Genomic DNA, 18673 nt, shown 5'->3' on the forward strand with positions numbered 1-18673 from the left:
ACTTGGCCTCCCAGCGTGCTGGGATTACAGGTGTGAGCCACGGCACCCAGCCGAAAACGACTTTTTAAAAAAATCCAACAGAGCTCTTAAGAGAGTTTATCATTTGGTAATCAACTGAAAATTTGCTTACTAGATACACCATGTCAAACATCAAATTCAATTAGATTGTATAATATTTTTAGACTATGTCATTAGATGTCAGTACTTTGTTAAAAGTCATTTAAATTATACGATATACAATATTTTATTGAAGTTATTTATCTTTACCAAGACGTTTCTACCTATCTCTAATTTCCTTTGTGACTTTGACTACAGAAATGATAAAAATATTAAATGAGCTATCAAATAGAATACATGTAATAAACCAGTGTGAACATTAAAATGTGGGAATGATTTGTTTCTTCTACACATTTGTCACCAGTGATATAGAAGACTTTCCACAGATAGAAGGGCTTAGAGCAGTGTTCTTCGAGCTTGGTTGTATATTGAAATTACCCGAAGTGCTCTAACAATACCAATACCAGAATTCCAAATTCAGAGACCCCTATGTAATAGGATTGGCATACGACTTGGCAATAGGATATTTAAAAGTTAGCCAGATGATTTTCCTAAGCAATGAGGAATGAAAAATACTGGTTAAGGGCTATTCTCCATTTAGAATCCTCCCCAGTTCACTTTTCTTTCACTTTGCTTTAGAAACTTGCTGCCTGCCTGGATGAATTTAAAGCCATTCATCTAAGCACTCTTGCTGTCACCAATGGCATCTTTGGCACATATATGCAAGTAAGGATTATAAAGTGGTTTTATTTTCAAAACTGTTTTCTGAAAGTATCTTTCTGTAATTTTGGTAGGCAGTAATATTACTCACATATATTAGACATAAGGTAATAACTAAAATATCAGCCTGGCAAGAGAGGAAAGAAGGGAAAAGAAAAGAAAAACAGATAGGTACATTAACTATAAATGAGAGCTACAGTTTCAAGTTATATGTACCTGATTGATGGCTCCCAGATCATCAGCAAAGCCATTTACTTCTGATAGAAGCAGAGATATAATAGATTTTCTCAACAAGCTGCAACTTCCCAGGGTTACCAGACTCTGAGAGACATAATGCTGCACCTGAAACTAAAGATAAAAATGAGTAAGTTTCTGTATTCCATCAAGTCAAATCAAAATGTATTTTCTAAGACCTTACTACTGAGCTAAATGCTGTGAGGAGTATAAAAAGTATCAATGTAATTCTGGGTCAGTCTCAAGCACAATCATAAAATACACAAATTATAATATTATAGGCTCTAAGATTTTCTATAGCAGTTAATATTTTTAAACATGAAACAGGGTGCTAAAATGGAAGCTTTAGTTGAAGTAGAAAAAGATAATAGTTTAGATAATAGGCTATATACAAAATGAATAAAGGAGATGATAAATCAAGATATTTAAGCTCTTACCTTTTAGATAGATTAGCTAGATAAATGATAGATAGGTCATCTCTCATCCTTTTTGGTACCAGGGACCAGTTTTGTGGAAGACAATTTTTCCATGGAACGGGGGCAGGGTGGACTGTTTTGAGATGAAACTGTTCCACGTCAGATTATCACTCATAAGATTCTCATAAGGAGTGTACAACCTAGATCTCTCGCATGCACAGTTCACAATAGGGTTTGCACTCCTATGAAAATCTAATGCCACAACTGATCTGACAGGAGGGGAAGCTCAGGAGGTAACCCTAGCTCCCCTGCCGCTCACTTCCTACTGTGTGGCCTGGTGGCTGGGGATCCCTGGATTATAGAGTTGAAGAGAAACATCTATTAAGTTAGATAGTGAAAATGCTTACCATAGTGACAGGCACCTAGTAAGTGCTCAATAAGTGAAATGTCATAATTTAGGATGGCAATACAAGAGCATTCATGGCTATATAACATGAATTTAGTTCACTGAACCTTGAAAAGTTAAATACTATAAATAAAATATATTTTTCCAGAGTTAATATAATCCTATTGGAGAACATTGCTGAGAAGAGAATTTCATCATAAAGAGCTATTCCATAGTCTATCTATGAACTGTTTCTCCCCGACATGACTGAAGTTCATACAAAGACTATATAACCATTAATGTGGTTCAAAATTACATGAATATTATTAAAATAATCTCTATTCCTCCTTACATTTTAATCGACACTTACCCTTTTGTAAATACAGTGGAATTTTTTCGAAAGGCTGACATGGAAACCAAGACTGACAACAATATTATACATGAGGCTACTGTGGACCAAACCATGGGAGGACACACTCAACACACATAATGATCTTTTTCTTTCACATCTTTCTGTATTTCAGAAGCTGGGGAACTAGAAGTAATTCTTCCCAGATTACTCTGCAGTTAGGATTTTGGATGTGAGTTCTGCCAATCAAAAGTACTCATTTGAGCCCTTGATTTAGAAATGCACTAAGGAAAAGAAGTAGGTACAGTACAGGGCATGCATTTTGTTGCTACAGACAGCAGCTGAGGTGTCAGAGTTCTGGCTCATCCCACAGCTGTTTCAGAGTTACCTAATTATATAGATTATTATATTATTTATTATTATTATTATTATTAATAAAACTGCATGCTGAGAGATGAAGCTAATTTTTTTTTCTGGCAACTGCAAGATGCAAATACAAAACCACTCTTGAGGAAAACACTCTCAGTTCAGGTTTTCGCTCTGTCGCCCAGGCTGGAGTGCAGTGGCGCAATCACCGCTCACGGCAAGCTCCACCTCCCGGGTTCACGCCATTCTCCTGCCTCAGCCTCCCGAGTAGCTGGGACTACAGGCACCTGCCAACACGCCCGGCTACTTTTTATTTTTTCTATTTTTAGTAGAGACGGGGTTTCACCGTGTTAGCCAGGATGGTCTTGATCTCCTAACCTCGTGATCCGCCCGCCTCGGCCTCCCAAAGTGCTGGCATTACAGGCGTGAGCCACCGTGCACAGCCTATGTAGGTTCTTTTAATCACAACAGAAGTAGCAGCTACCTTGGTTGCCCAGTGGTTTAGGGAATTATTCCTGTAAATGTAGGATTCCCAAAGGTATTTTGACCTATATGTTTACCTAGAGGATTCACAAACCTTAGTGCCACGTTAATCTTGAAATATGAATGAAATGGGTAGAAATTCTTATCACTTTCCTAATTAATTTTCCTATATTAACTGGGCAGAAGATAGGAGAAACTTGGAGAAGAGCTATGAATTATTGTGAAGTTAATTAGGTATGTTTCCAATTACACACTTCTGTTGTTCTAGAAGTAGTTATTTTCTGGAAGGATCAACACTGCCCCTGACACTTGTTAGGTAGAGCCCTGGATTCTTCAGAAGTTTGTGGGTCTAATGCATGTAGAAATACTCCCTCTAAAGTGAAAAAACAAGTTGCTTTAGTATGTATTTACTATCACTAAGAAAAAGATACAATGCTTGATAGGCCTTTGTGAATTCTGGAGACAACCTATTACCATTTGGTTTACCACTTGGAAGCATATTTCAAGTAAATCATAAGGCTGTACACTTTGAGAAGGGGCCAGAGTAGTATATAAAGATCTGATTCTTTCAGATCAGATCATGGTAAGCTGGATTGCATTTTATTATTATTATTCTGAGACGGAGTCTCGCTCAGAATTTTTATAGACTAAGTTCAGACAAATATGGGTTAATAATAAAAGTTGACCAATTAAACTTGAAATCTGTTAAATAATAACAATTTTTTTAAATTGGACCTTCAAAGACTTCAGACCTTAATTACACTTATCTGATACAGAATACAGAATAACTATAAATGGAATGACAGGAAGTCTGAGAAAAATAAAAATATCAAAAAAGAAATAAAAACATTAAAATTTAAAACTCAGTGAATGAAATAATATACAAATTAGTTACAACTAAAGAGAAAGGGCAATAAACTGGAAAATGTACATACAGAAATCATCCATAATACTGGAAAGAGAAATGATGTGCATGCAATATATGAGTAGAGGTTAAGAGACATAGAGAATAGAGTAAGAAGATGTAGTATCTTTAAATAGAGTTCAAAAAAAGAAACAGAAAAAACTAAGAGAGACTACTGAAGAATAAATAATATGGGAAAAAATAAAGGAAGAAAGTTTTTTAGGCCTAAGAAACAACAAGAATTCATAGAGGAAAGAAGTATGATGTATACTAACAGAAAAGAACAATTAGACTGACAACATAATTAATAGCAACAATAAAAGCCATGTATCTTTGATCTAGTATTTTCAGACTACTGTGACAAAATATGCATTAACTTATAATTGTGTGACCACGAGAACTATCCTTCAAGAGCAAAGAGAAAATAAGACATCTTCAATGTATAAATATGAGTTATTTTAACACTGATAGAACTATACTAAAGGGATTTAAAAAAGAAAAGAGGCCAGGCACGGTGGCTCACGCCTGTAATCCCAGCACTTTAGGAGGCCGAGGCAGGTGGATTGCCTAAGGTCAAGGGTTCAAGACCAGCCTGGGCAACATGGTGAAACCCTTTCTCTACTAAAATACAAAAAATTAGCCAGGCAGGCGTGGTGGCGGGCACCTGGAGTCACAGCTACTCGGGAGGCTGAGGCAGGAGAACTGCTTGAACCTGGGAGGTGGAGGTTGCAGTGAGCCAAGATCGCACCACTGCCCTCCAGCCTGGGTGACAGAGCAAGACTACATCTCAAGAAAAAAAAAAAAAAAAAAAGAAGCTGGGAGTGGTGGCGTGCACCTGGAGTCACAGCTACTTGGGAGGTGGAGGTTGCAGTGAGCCAAGATCGCACCACTGCCCTCCAGCCTGGGTGACAGAGCAAGACTACATCTCAAGAAAAAAAAAAAAAAAGAAAGAAAAGAAAGAAAGAAAAAGAAAACTAGTCCCAGGAATCTCTTTGTGTTTGATATTCTAAAGAGGTCTGCTTCCCTTTTCTTATGTCTATTTATTTTAAAGTTTTAAAATACCTACATTTGTATTTTATTTTAGTTTCTATCAAAACAACCCATATCCTGATACTGACACTGCCAAGTATACAGTGATAAAAGGAAAACCATAAAAAAAAAATAAGATTTAGGCCTTCAGAAAGCTTATAATAAAAACCAAACTCATAATCAGCACATGAAAAAAATAAATGAAGAAAAGAAAGAAAAGCAGGTACACGTAAAAGTAAGATACTGTAAAAGCTAAAAGTTCTTGAAGAAGAAAACAGAAATAGATCAGAACCAATCCTCAAAGCTGTTCCAAGTAAAGTACTCTCCCTTGGAACCAACAAAAGATCAGACAGAGGACACGGAAGGAATTCTTTAGGTTCCAAATAAAACTGACATACTAAATCCAACACCAAGATATACATCTAGGCGATATTAAATCACAAATAAAAAGAAAGGCCTTTATTACTTCCTAAGAAATTAGCTGTTGGGCCTCTTTAATAAAGGAAAGGTATCTGCCAAATTCCAGTCCTAAAGTATTTTCTACATCATAGATTAATGTTTTCATTGGGTGAAGGAAAGGACAGAGTGAAGAAAACTCTGGGTGAAAAGAAAGAGCTTAGGGTATCACTTAGGGACGTTAGTTATAAAACCCTAATCAGGTTAAAGTAAATCAGGGGTAGTTTTTAAATTCTAGGAATATTCCCTAAAATAATACCAATTATCATTAGGTTTCTGGTCCAATAATGATTTCTCTCAGTTTTGAGCAGTAAAATGAATGAAACAAAACATTACCTCTATACAAATGTTAAACTAGTAGCACAAATAATAACTAAAGTGAAAAAAGATCATTCAGAAAAAAATCCATAAAGTATTACAAAAAAGAGTTAATGGTGCTAGTCAAAAAATATTTAACTCAGTTAAAACAATAATGAGTTCAAAATAGATTAATAGCAAAACATATGAATAGCTAATTGACATAGAAATGGTAAATACGTATATAAAATTCTCTACTGCAAAATAACCAAATTAAAATTAACATATAAATTTATACTTATTAAATTAGAATATAATATTGAAATAATGTAAAAGAATAAAAGTATGGTATATCTACATTTAAATTTTATTTTCTTAAAAAAGCTAAATATCAGGCTGGGTGTGGTGGCTTACACCTATAATCCCAGAACTTTGGGAAACTAAGAGGATTACTTGAAGCTGGGGTCAAGACCAGCCAGAGCAACATAGTGAGACCCTACCTCTACAAAACACACAAATAAAAATAAAACAGCTGGGTGTGATGGTGCACACCTATGGTGTCCGTTACTCGGTAACTGAGGCTTGAAGATTGTTTGACCCCAGGAGCTCAAAGCTGCAGTAAGTACGCTATGATTGTGCCACTGTACACCAGCCTAGGTGACAGAGCAAGACCCTGTCACTACTAAAAACAAAATACCTAAATATCCAACAATGTAACAATGTACGAATAGGTAAAATTAGGTTAAATCTACTAAATAAATACCACAAATCACAACATTAAAATTATGTAATAACACAGAATACTTATAGTATAATATAGTAAAAAAATGTGAAATATAATGTAAGAAAAGCAAGTGGTGGTTTTAAAATGGGTTTAAAATTTTGTGTAAAAAAGACCAGGAAAAGAAACTTTTAAAGTTTCCAAAGAAGCAAGATTGTGAAAATCAATTCAATTTAATTTTAGACTTCTACTGGTGTTGATGTTTCTGTTTAAAAAACTAGAAAAGGTAAATTTCAGAAATCAATTAGACTGATATAAATATAGATCATACACCATTATACTTCTAATGGGACACACTTTTTTTACCTTATAAAAAGATATGCAAAATAAGGCTTCTATTTTGAAAGATTCTCTACCACTTTTCAGATATAATCTAAAAGAAAATTAGATATAAAATAATTTTCCAGAGATGTTCATTTTAAACACTGATTGTCAATTAAAAACTTATAGTAATTACCAAAACAGGCTATGCAGCAATGTAAATTTTTCAGACTAATAGTGTAGATTATAACAACAACAACAACAACAAAAAGAAACAAAACAAAAAAATGCAGAAAACACAAAACTAGTTCTAATTTAATGCCACACTGAAAAACTGTTCAATGGCTTGTTTTATAGATTCTAATTGGTAGGTGTGTACACACTGGCTAAAATCTCTGCAGTACATGAGCAATGCAGCTCAAGTTGCTGCCAAAAAAAAAAATGGACAGTGAGCAGAAAGAAGTAAGACATTGCGTAAGTGAGTGACACAAGGATTGAGAGATGTCAGATGTAAAACATGGGAGGCCACAGGAAATACAAAATCTCTTGCCTCATGTTACCTAATACCTGGGCCCTAAAAGCCACTTTGCTTTCATTGCTCAGTCCTATTTAGGGAAGAAAAGAAAGAGGACAGAAAAGTAAAATAAACACTAGAACAAGATTTTTTAAATGACATTGTATTAAAAATTATAACATCACATTGTACCCCACAAATATATGCAATTATAATTTTTAGTATATAGTAAAAAATAAAAAATAAAAATTGAGAGGATTAGAGAAATAATAATAGATTTTAAAGCCTATAAAGGCTAAATTAATTATCACTTTGTGGCACATGGCAAACTTCATTTGAGATGACACAGATATGGGGAATGAAAAGGGCATGAAGTTCAGAGACGACCCAACTAATCATCAATGATAATCAGAACTCAGGTCAGCAGAAGTTTACACATAAAGATCTCCCTACAATTCACTATCAGGCAACAAAGGTCACCCTGGATATTATAGATGAAATCCAGATGATCCTGAACTCAAGGATGCTCCTCGCAACTCAGGAAACTTCACCATCTCTATCCTCACAGTACCATGCATGCTTGTGAAACAGCAAGTATGCATGGTACTGTGAAGAACAAGTTCTACCAAGTTTCTGCTTTCCAGGGACTTATTCGAACCTAACCTATGAAGTAGAAAAAAAATCTGCCCTTAATACCTATTATATATTCTCTTTTTGCAGTACCTCGGAGATACCAAGAATAATGTGTGTATAATAAGAATAGAACTTAGCTACAGGTAAAATGCTGGCAAGCATGAATATTTAGGAAACTAAAAACAAAAACAACAAACACAAACACACACACAAAATAGTGTCATCCAACAATGAATGCAGGATGAATTACAGCTTCATTCAATAATATGACTGGATCTTAACAGATATATGTCTTAAAAGATACAACATTGAGCAAAGCCCTGCAAGTTACTAAAGAATATTTATGTTGTAATTCAATTTACAAAAAGTTCAAAAAAAAGACAAAGCTGAATTATGTTCTTTAAAAACACATATATAGGTAATATTACTACTTTTAAAAAGAAAAGTACTAACATACAAGTCAGGCATTCAGTATGTTCAAAAATGGGTTTTCCAATAAGAAGAAATTGCTTTAACTAGCTAAATAAACATAGAAATTCTTTTTAGTAGTAAAATCAAGTAGGAAATAATATGGGAAAGACATGTATAGGAACAGATTTAAAGTTTAGGGGCACATTCTGATGTTTCTAACAAATTTTGTCCTTGGTCTGAATCTAGAATTTTAATAGGTATAGTGTAGTTTCACTTAGACATTCCATTGCTCCTACCCCACCCCATGGAGAAAGGTAGCAATTAGGAATTTGTTTAGAGCTAACTGAAGATCTATTTCTGAGCATCCACCTATCTTTTAATCAACACTGCCTGTTTATGCTTCCTTGTCCTTCTACAAATGAAGAAAAGCAAAAGAAAAAGTAATAGTGATTATAGGAAGAGACAGTTTGCTCGTCTGAAGTGTCAATATACTTATGTATCTAGCATGCAGCAAAGTCAGTTGAGTTTAGAGTCAGGGGCTTCCACGACACGCAAAGATAACCAGCAGAAGAAAGGACTGGGAAGGCTGTGTCAAGAGGATGGTATGGAAATGCCCAGGGATGAGTTCCTCTGATTCCTAGGTCTTTACTGCATTTTGTTTTACCTTATCTGGGTTTCACTTTCCTTTGTCTATGGGTTGAATACTATTGAGCTGAGGCAGATTTATCGTCCACTAGAGGCCAAAACTAATTTCTGAACATGCCTTCACTATACAGAGCACTGGTACAGAGTCCTTTAGTACATCTCCATAATACCTTTGATGTCACTTTGTTGAGCACTGGAAGTATGGAGCTAATATTTTAGAACCATGATAATTTTATTAACAAAAATGGTTACTGCTTATTTTCTTGCTGACATCAGAAACTAAGCAGTTCTCTTTTTTGATCACCATAAAAGGTTTATTTTCCCTTAGATTTCTACATATTCTAGAGTAACGACTGATCACTTACGCCTTCTCATTCTTAACATTTCCGTAAGCAATCTGGTCTCTATCTCAGTTGGTTCAGTTTGACTTTTTCCTCTTTAACCATGAATAAATATCAATGTAATGTTATTCCCCCTTCTAGAGTCACATAACTATAAAAACAATATGACTTCATCACAACATAAGCAGCTGAATTAAGCTAAAACATTATCTTGCTTTTATTCATCCTCATTTGAATGCATATTTTAAATTACTATCAGTAGTATATATTTAAAGTATTGTTAGCAACTTTTGAGTTTAAAATGTACTTTTTCAGTATTATTTGACTCATAAAAACTCCAATACAATCCAATTTGATTCTGTTCTGTAAAACATTAAGTCAAAGCTTCAGAACAAACAAGTGTCAAAGATGGATTGCCAATGTAAATAGTATAACCTGACTACAAGTAAATCTTTTAAAAAATACTCTCTAAATGATGCTTTGAGCTGTAAACTTACTGTAATTGTGAATACCACTATTTGGAATAACCTATTGTTTAATATCCAATTCTACCTTGTCCTGATGAAATTCTTGCTATTATCTGAATGTTTTTTGTCTCAAGGATTACATTTTATATTTGCTTAGCCCTTCAGGCTATATCTGATGCCATATCCCTTTTTCACATAAGCTCAAAGACTCTACTTGTTACTTGGCTAGAGACTACAGAAGATAAAAATACATATTAATTCTGTTATTCAATGTAAACTCCTAGGCACTATTAAAATTCTGTGCATTATTCTATGAATACAAAAGAATGTAACAGTAATTATGTTTGGGGGAATATTTTAGTTCATTAGGACATAAGCCTCTTTGAAAAAGACAGTTGAAAATTTTGTGGCAGAGAGTGCCTACCTGCTCACCAGCAGATCCCTTTCCTTTCCCTCCAAGCACATTTGCCAGCTTCCCTTGCACTTGGAGAAGGCATGTGACTGGGTTCGGGCCAATGGACAATGGCCAGGACTGAAAGCACACCACTTCCAGTCCTGGTCCATTAAACACTCCCACATGATTCTTCAGATCTTATCTCCAACTGTCTTTCAGCTGTATGCAGAAAATCCAGCAGAGAATTCCAATGTCTTAGGGAGTTGTGAAGCCACAGCAAGAAAAAAGCCAGGATTCCTGAAGAAACACTTGTAAAGTTTCTCAAAAACACCTGCTTAGAATGTATACAGAAGGAATAACCTTGCACTGCACTAAACCACTGAGATTTGGGGATTGATTATTACAGCAGTCAACCTACCCTAACATGAATCAGATGTATATCTTTTCCTATCTGTTGTGAAAAACTATCATCAGATTTCCATTCCTATTTTTATTGTTTTAAGTTACTAAGGATTGCATTCTAATTTCATTTTTCCCAGCTTTATTAAGGTATATTGACAAAAATGATATATTTAAGGTATACAATACGATGTTTTGATATACAAGAACATTGTGATGACAACATTTAATATATCCTTCACCTCATATAGCTACAATGTGTGTGTATGTGTGTCCAGTACCCAGCTGCTCCAGCTCCTGCTCTTCCAGATCCATATCACTCTCTGGCTGAAACTTCACGGAAAACCTCAAGCCACAATGACCCAGCAGAGCCCTTCCCAAATGTTTTACCCACAGAACCTGTAAGAGATCATAAAATGATGATTCTTGTTTCAAGCCACAAAGTTTTGGAGTGATTTGTTAAGCAGCAATAGTAACAGGAAGAAGAATGTCTAATCATTGAGTAAAATAACCATGTATGTCTACTGAATATCATATATCATTCTGTTGAGAATCTCTTTAGTTTTGATACTATCTTTTTGACACAGGTTAGTTTTAGGCACCTCAATCTAATATTTTATAAGGAACTAGCTAGTTTAAAACAACTGCTATACCAATGATCACTAAATATGGTTTAATCTCACTAGAAAACAGCTAAAAACAGAAAAAAAGATTATCTTCTAAATGCTCAAGGATTTATCATCTCTCTTGACTTCATATGCAGAGATTATATAAGAATCAAGATGATGATGTTGTAATGTATAAGAATTAAGCCAGGAAACTACTGTCATAGTAAAATAAATAAAAATAAAAATTTTAGTTTTATTTTAAAAATAAAACTAAAATTTCAACAGGACTAAATCCCAGTCCTCCTCCTAATTTATATTAACAAGATCAACTTTTTAAAAAGAACTATGCCTGTATACTACAGATTAAGAACCTCCTTCTTACTGATGACACACTTTGAGAAATAAGTAGTTTTAAAAAACAATGAAATCTACTAGTTAATGATGTTTTAAAGAGCAAATTAGAATTAACTATGCTAAAATTAAAATTTTAATTTGAGTAGACACTATCTAGAATATAAATATATCATAGGCAATTCCCTCACAAAAAGACAGCTGATGCAGTAACCCAGAGGTACATTTTACAGTGCTTTCCTTTTGGAGAGCTCATAAGGATAGAGATTTCCTGAATATTAAATGTTAAATAGGGACTATGTAATACCTTTTCAAGGATGCATGACTGTTTGTTCTGAAATTTTTATCAGAATTTTACATTCCTTTTTTGAGAAAAAAAAATTGGCTCTGCCTATAAGCACTCATATAACCCTCATGTACCCTGCAAAGAAGAAGTTTTTATTGTTGTTTTGTTTTGTTTTGGTCTAAAGATTCAAGTCATGTTCTTAATTTTCACAATTGTCAGTTTTTCTGCTTAGTTACTAAATGGCCAAAATATGTGATCCTCAGCTATTACTACATAATAGAAACACTTCAGATATTTGCCAGAGAGTTCCATATTCTCTAAAGTTCTAACCCAGCAGTACCAGTTACTAGTGATCCTAACATTCCAGCACATGCCTTCATTATTGTAGTTCTCAGACTTTACTTAGTATCTAAGTTCTCATACTTAGCAAGGTCAGATATTGTCTGTGACAAATGAACAAGTGAATGAATATCATCCAACACCTTATCAAAAACAAGGCAGAGACAACCAATATTTAACAAAAAAGAAAAAGTCAACTCATCATTCTTCTGACATCTCTAATTTCAGCCAAATATCACCTTAGATCACTACTAAACAGTGTATCTGACCTCTGTTGGCTAGTTTGCCTTCAGAAATGCCTCTATTAAGTTATGATTTAATGTTATGGCCTTGACTGACCAGGAAACAATAGAACAGATAAAGAGCTGAAGAATATTATTATTGCTCACATGCCATGGCTACAGATACTATCCTTTAATAACATGGATCTAGGATATTTAGTTATAATTTGCCTAAGTTTGTTAACTTCTGGCTCCTCATAGTGATAAGCAATATAAACCTCAGAAGAAAGAAAGCCTGTCTGTGTGACTGATTGCCTTGGCTGCTGGAGGAGAGGGCAATTTTGGAGATCGTGCACTCTACTTAGCATCCCTTCTTGTGGGGGTTAAAGGATATGGTGGAAGTTTCTCAAAGAGCTTAAAAGTAGCACTGAGGGGCCATTCAGTCCTACACAGTAGTCATAGTAATCCTTTTAAGGAGGCTTAAAAAGAAGAAATGAGCTCCCACTATTTGGTACAGTGGGCACAGAACACAATCCATATGATATATGTATGTAAACCAAAAAGTATCTGAGACAAGTAATCAACTTAGAAGTTTATTTTGCCAAAGTTAAGGACAATGGCCAGGAGGAAAGAAACACGGAATCACAGAAAATCTGTGGTCTGTGCCTTTCTCCAAAGACGACTTTGAGAGTTTGAATATTTAAAGGGGAAAAGTGGGATGGAGGAGGAAAAGGGAAGGTATGGTAATCCACATGTTGCAAGAGAAAAGGAGCAGGTAGGGGAACAGTCAATTATGTATTATTCTTGTTCTCAGTAAGTTGGCACTTTACATAAGATAAGGGAAACGTAGAGTAGCTACCTGTGGAGATAATTAACATTTTAGGAACAAAAGGAAAAGGCAGTTGTTTGCATGACTCAGTTTTCAGTTTAATGTTTTCCTTTTGGCTTAGTGAATTGGGGTCCTGAGTTTTTATTCCTTCCAAGGGTTTACATAGACAGGATTATACTTTGAAAAAGTGAAAATAAACCCAGCTACCACTTGGCCCATGGTGTTCCCAAATAATTTTCTAACAGGATTTAGCCAAGTCATAACATAGCTGCAAAATATGGTTAACGATTCTTCCTTTTGCATGACTGCTGCTTTCTTATCAATGAACTTTGAGCCCTGTTTTATTTCTCTGGACTCCTGAAGAAAGATTACTGAGATATTCATTTGCTAAACTGTCACCTGCTTTGTAACAGTAACCAAATCTAGAGCCAGTTCACACTTCCTAAAGGATGCTTAGACTCATGCAGCATAAGCCAAACCCTATATCAAAATCTCCTAACCCTCCCTTACTGACATGCTCCTATGTTAAATGTACTTGGCTTGTTGAAGATCAGGGTTCGACAAACTACATCTAACATTGATTGGAGGTGTATACTGATGGTTTTTGGATAATAGGTTTCAACAAATTAAACTGAAGGTCTTGTGAAAAATCTTCCCATATTTAAAAATCCCAAAGGAAAGAGATTCTTCTCTTGTCCTACTTAGGATGAATTTTAAAATGTTATTATTGAAAATCATCACTGATATACATTAAAAATGAAATATACAGATAGATCCAATGACATTTTAAAATAATCAGACATAAGTAAATGCAAACAGCCCTCTTCCAGAACCACAAGTGGACAAGTTTAATACCAGCTATGGTTAAAAAATAAATGGCAGAAATAATATTTTAAATATAGTTTTGATCAGAGAAAAATGATCAAATGACTTGCAATACTCAAAATCAACCACCGTTAGTCCAAAGGAAATAATGCTAGTCCAAAGGAAATAATGCTCAGGAAACAAAGGTTACTCTGATCACCAAAGCTTCTGCATATTAGGATGACGTGATGGTGGAAAGGATCAGGATCAAGTGCCCAATACAGTTTCAGAGTAGTGTTCTCATAAGCATGTCCTGAAGAAGAGAATGGCCCACAATCTGGGGAGAGTCACAAGAGACAGAAGAAAGGAAGATGGGAAAAAATATAGTTGGTTTTTTGTTTGCTTGCTTTCCTTGGGAGTAGGTTTGTATACATGTGTTAAACTATGCTTGCATATTGGAAAACTTCTGAGGTACTCTAGAGCTGTTGTCTCTCTCACTGATACTGTTCAGGCAAATGAAAGGAAACTCATTTATAGCTGCAGTCACTAAGAACTTCATGAAACAAACTATTACGCAATAAAGCAAAAATGGGCCTGTTCATAATTTACTGACCTTATGTTAAGCAATAATGACACAAAGATATCTTTTCCAGCTCTCTGTTAAAAAATACTGGGATCAGGCACCAAAAACTTAGCTGTTGCTCTAGGATATATTTACTCATGGAAGATAAGATTTTTATCCAATGAAAATAACCTACTCATCCAGACTTGCTTCAGGATACTCACTTACCTATGTCCATCAATCAAAAAATATAAGTCCCAAATTCATCCCAATCCCAACCATGTCCCTGTTTGGCAAGACTCACCTGAAAACTACTCATTTCAAGCCCTAAAATTCTTTAAATAACCTTTCCCTAATTTTCTCATTTGGAGATACTCCTACATCTCTGTCAGAGGGATGCTCTATAAACTTAGGTTTGCTTGATCAACACGTTTAATTTTCCGGTGGTCTTTTGGGGTGCTCAGAATCAATAGCCCACGTAGTTTCACCTGCTTACATAATGAACAGGCATTACTGCATAGAAATATCCATGGACTATGAAACATAAAGGCTCACTCTCGTAGTATCCTGCGGAAACTACCAGAGACCTGATCAGTCTAAGCATCCTGATATTTACCTAGCTTTCCAGCCCTCCACCAACAAGGAGTCAAACTTTGTATCACCCATGATCACTTACTTCATATAGGGTAATTTCCTCTTCTAACTATAGGTGACATCAAGGAAAGAGAGTTAGAAACAATCCCTACAGAACACTCTATGCATATAGTTCAGTCTAACTTTGTTTTCTCTTTCAAAACTTTCTACCCTCTTAACCTATTCCTCAAACCAATAATAACAATAATAATAATAATCTCTAAGCAATATGAGTTATATACATTAAATATTTAGAATTTTGCATATTCAACTTTTTTCTTTTTTACTTTTATTTGTTTTTTTTATCTTTGTGGGTATTCAAATTTTTGACAATTAACAATTATAGGAAATTTTTTGTGTGGACTGTCCAACGAATAATTATTCATATGAGTTTACAACAACTGCTTGTATATGTTCCAGTGTTAACTTTTCAAGAATCATTACATATATTAATCCCAAACATAAAAGCAACCGTTTAGGAAAAAATAAAATAAAACCAAAGAAAAGTTACAAGCCACACATTTTAGCCATAACTTCACAGAATATGGTTGTTCACTGTTATTATCTAAATAACCTCCTTTTGAACAGAAATAAGGTTTATTTCCACATACATCTTTCAGGATCCTAAAATACACCACTTTATGTACTATAAGTTTATTGATTGCCTAAAAAGAATTTTAGAAATCATGTACACATATCAAATATAGTTATTGTTGGGGTGGTTCTAAGATGGCTGAATAGAAACAGCTCCAGTCTACAGCTCCCAGTGTGAGCGATGCAGAAGACGGCGATTTCTGCATCTCCAACTGAGGTACTGTGTTCTCCAACTGAGGTACCAGGTTCATCTCACTAGGGCATGTCAGACAGTGGGTGCAGGACAATGGGTGCAGCCCACCGAGAGCCAAAGCAGGGCGAAGCATCACATCACCCGGAAAGCTCAAGGGTTCAGGGAATTCCCTTTCCTAAGCCAGGGAAGCTGTTACAGACAGCACTTGGAAAATCGGGTCACTCCCACCCTAATACTGCGCTCTTCCAAGGGTCTTAGCAAATGGCACACCAAGAGATTAAATCCAAGGCCTGGCTCAGAGGGTCCCATGCCCACAGAGCCTCCCTCATTGCTAGCACAGCAGTCTGATATCTAACTGCAAGGTGGCAGCGAGGCTGGGGGAGGGGCGCCCGCCATTGCTGAGGCTTGAGTACATAAACAAAGCTGCCTGGAAGCTCGAACTAAGTGCAGCCCACCCCAGCTCAAGGAGGCCTGCCTGCCTCTGTAGACTCCACCTCTGGGGGCAGGGCATAGCCAAATAAAAAGCAGATTTAAATGTCCCTGTCTGACAGGGAAACCTCTGCAGATTTAAATGTCCCTGTCTGACAGCTTTGAAAAGAGTAGTGGTTCTCCCAGCACGAAGTGTGAGATCTGAGAACGGACAGACTGCCTCCCCAAGTGGGTCCCTGACCCCCGAGTAGCCTAACTGGGAGGCTTCCCCAGTAGAAGCAGACTGACACCTCACATGGACAAGTACCCCTCTGAGACAAAGCTTCCAGAAGAACGATCAGGCAGCAACATTTGCTGTTCAGCAATATTCGCTGTTCTGCAGCCTCCACTGCTGATACCCAGGCAAATAGGGTCTGGAGTGGGACCTCCAGCAAACTCCAACAGACCTGCAGCTGAGGGTCCTGATTGTTAGAAGGAAAACAAACAAACAGAAAGAATATCCACACCAAAACCCTATCTGTATGTCATCATCAAAGACCAAAGGTAGATTAAACCACAAAGATGGGGAAAAAACACAGCAGAAAAGCTGAAAATTCTAAAAATCAGAGCGCCTCTACCCCTCCAAAGGAACACAGATCCTCACCAGCAATGGAAAAAAGCTGGGCAGAGAATGACTTTGACAAGTTGAGAGAAGAAGGCTTCAGACGATCAAACTTCTCCCAGCTACAGGAGGAAGTTCGAACCCATCACAAAGAAGCTAAAAACCTTGAAAAAAGATTAGACGAATAGCTAAATTGAATAACCAGGGTAGACAAGTCCTTAAATGACCTGATGGAGCTCAAAACCATGGCACGAGAACTACATGACAAATGCACAAGCTTCAGTAACTTATTTGATCACCTGCAAGAAAGGGTATCAGTGACTGATGATCAAATGAATAAAATCAAGCAAGAAGTTTAGACAAAAAAGAGTGAAAGGAAATGAAGAAAGCCTCCAAGAAATATGGGACTATGTGAAAAGACCAAATCTACGTCTGATTGGTATAAAGTGACAGGGAGAATGGAACCAAGTTGGAAAACATTCTTCAGGATATTATCCAGGAGAACTTCCCCAACCTAGTAAGGTAGGCCAACATTCAAATTCAGGAAATACAGAGAACACCACAAAGATACTCCTGGAGAAGAGCAACTCCAAGACACATAATTGTCAGATTCACCAAAGTTGAAATGAAGGAAAAAATGTTAAGGGCAGCCAGAAAGAAAGGTTGGCTTACACACAAAGGGAAGAGCATCAGACTAACAGCAGATCTCTCGGCAGAAACTCTACAAACCAGAAGGGAGTGGAGGCCAATGTTCAACATTCCTAAGAAAAGAATTTTCAACCCAGAATTTCATATCCAGTCAAACTAAGTTTCGTAAGTAAAGGAGAAAAAAATCCTTTACAGACAAGCAAATGCTTAGAGATTTTGTCACCACCAGGCCTGCCCTACAAGAGCTCCTGAAGGAAGCACTAAACATGGAAAGGAACAACCGGTACTAGCGACTGCAAAAACATGCCAAAATGTAAAGACAATCAATGCTAGGAAGAAACTGCATCAAATAACAAGCAAAATAACCAGTTAACATCATAATGACAGGACCAAGTTCACACATAACAATATTAACCTTAAATGTAAATAGGCTAAATGCTCCAATTAAAAGACACAGACTGGCAAATTGGATACAGTCAAGACCCATCAGTTTGCTGTATTCAAGAGACCCATCTCATGTGCAGAGACACAAATAGGCTCAAAATAAAGGTATGCAGGAAGATCTATCAAGCAAATGGAAAACAAAAAAAAAGTAGGGGTTGTCTCTGATGAAACAGACTTTAAACCAACAAAGATCAAAAGAGACAAAGAAAGCCATTACATAATGGTACAGGGATCAATTCAACAAGAAGAACTAACTATCCTAAATATATATGCACCCAATAAGGAGTACCCAGATTCATAAAGCAAGTCCTTAGAAATCTACAAAGATTCCCTTTGAAAATCAGCACAAGACAGGGATGCCCTCTCTCACCACTCCTATTCAAAATAGTGTTAGAAGTTCTGGCCAGCACAATCAGGCAGGAGAAAGAAATAAAGGGTATTCAATTAGGAAAAGAGGAAGTCAAATTGTCCCTGTTTGCAGATGACATGAACGTATATTTAGAAAACCCCATCGTCTCAGTCCAAAATCTCCTTAAGCTGGTGAGCAACTTTAGCAAAGTCTCACGATACAAAATCCATGTATAAAAGT

At 36.0% G+C, this 18673-nt stretch overlaps 1 protein-coding gene across 1 annotated transcript in view; it reads right to left on the reverse strand.

Moving 5' to 3' along the window:
* MEI4 (meiosis-specific 4 homolog (S. cerevisiae)) overlaps nt 1-18673 on the reverse strand; it is a 224719-nt gene that overhangs the window by 102352 nt on the left and 103694 nt on the right. The window contains exon 3 of the mRNA XM_011953553.1: nt 994-1125. Within this exon, the coding sequence (XP_011808943.1) occupies nt 994-1125 (132 nt within the window). The remainder of the gene's footprint in view (nt 1-993; nt 1126-18673) is intronic.

This window comes from Colobus angolensis, unplaced genomic scaffold, assembly GCF_000951035.1.
Source record: "Colobus angolensis palliatus isolate OR3802 unplaced genomic scaffold, Cang.pa_1.0 Scaffold367, whole genome shotgun sequence".
Lineage (NCBI taxonomy): Eukaryota > Metazoa > Chordata > Mammalia > Primates > Cercopithecidae > Colobus > Colobus angolensis.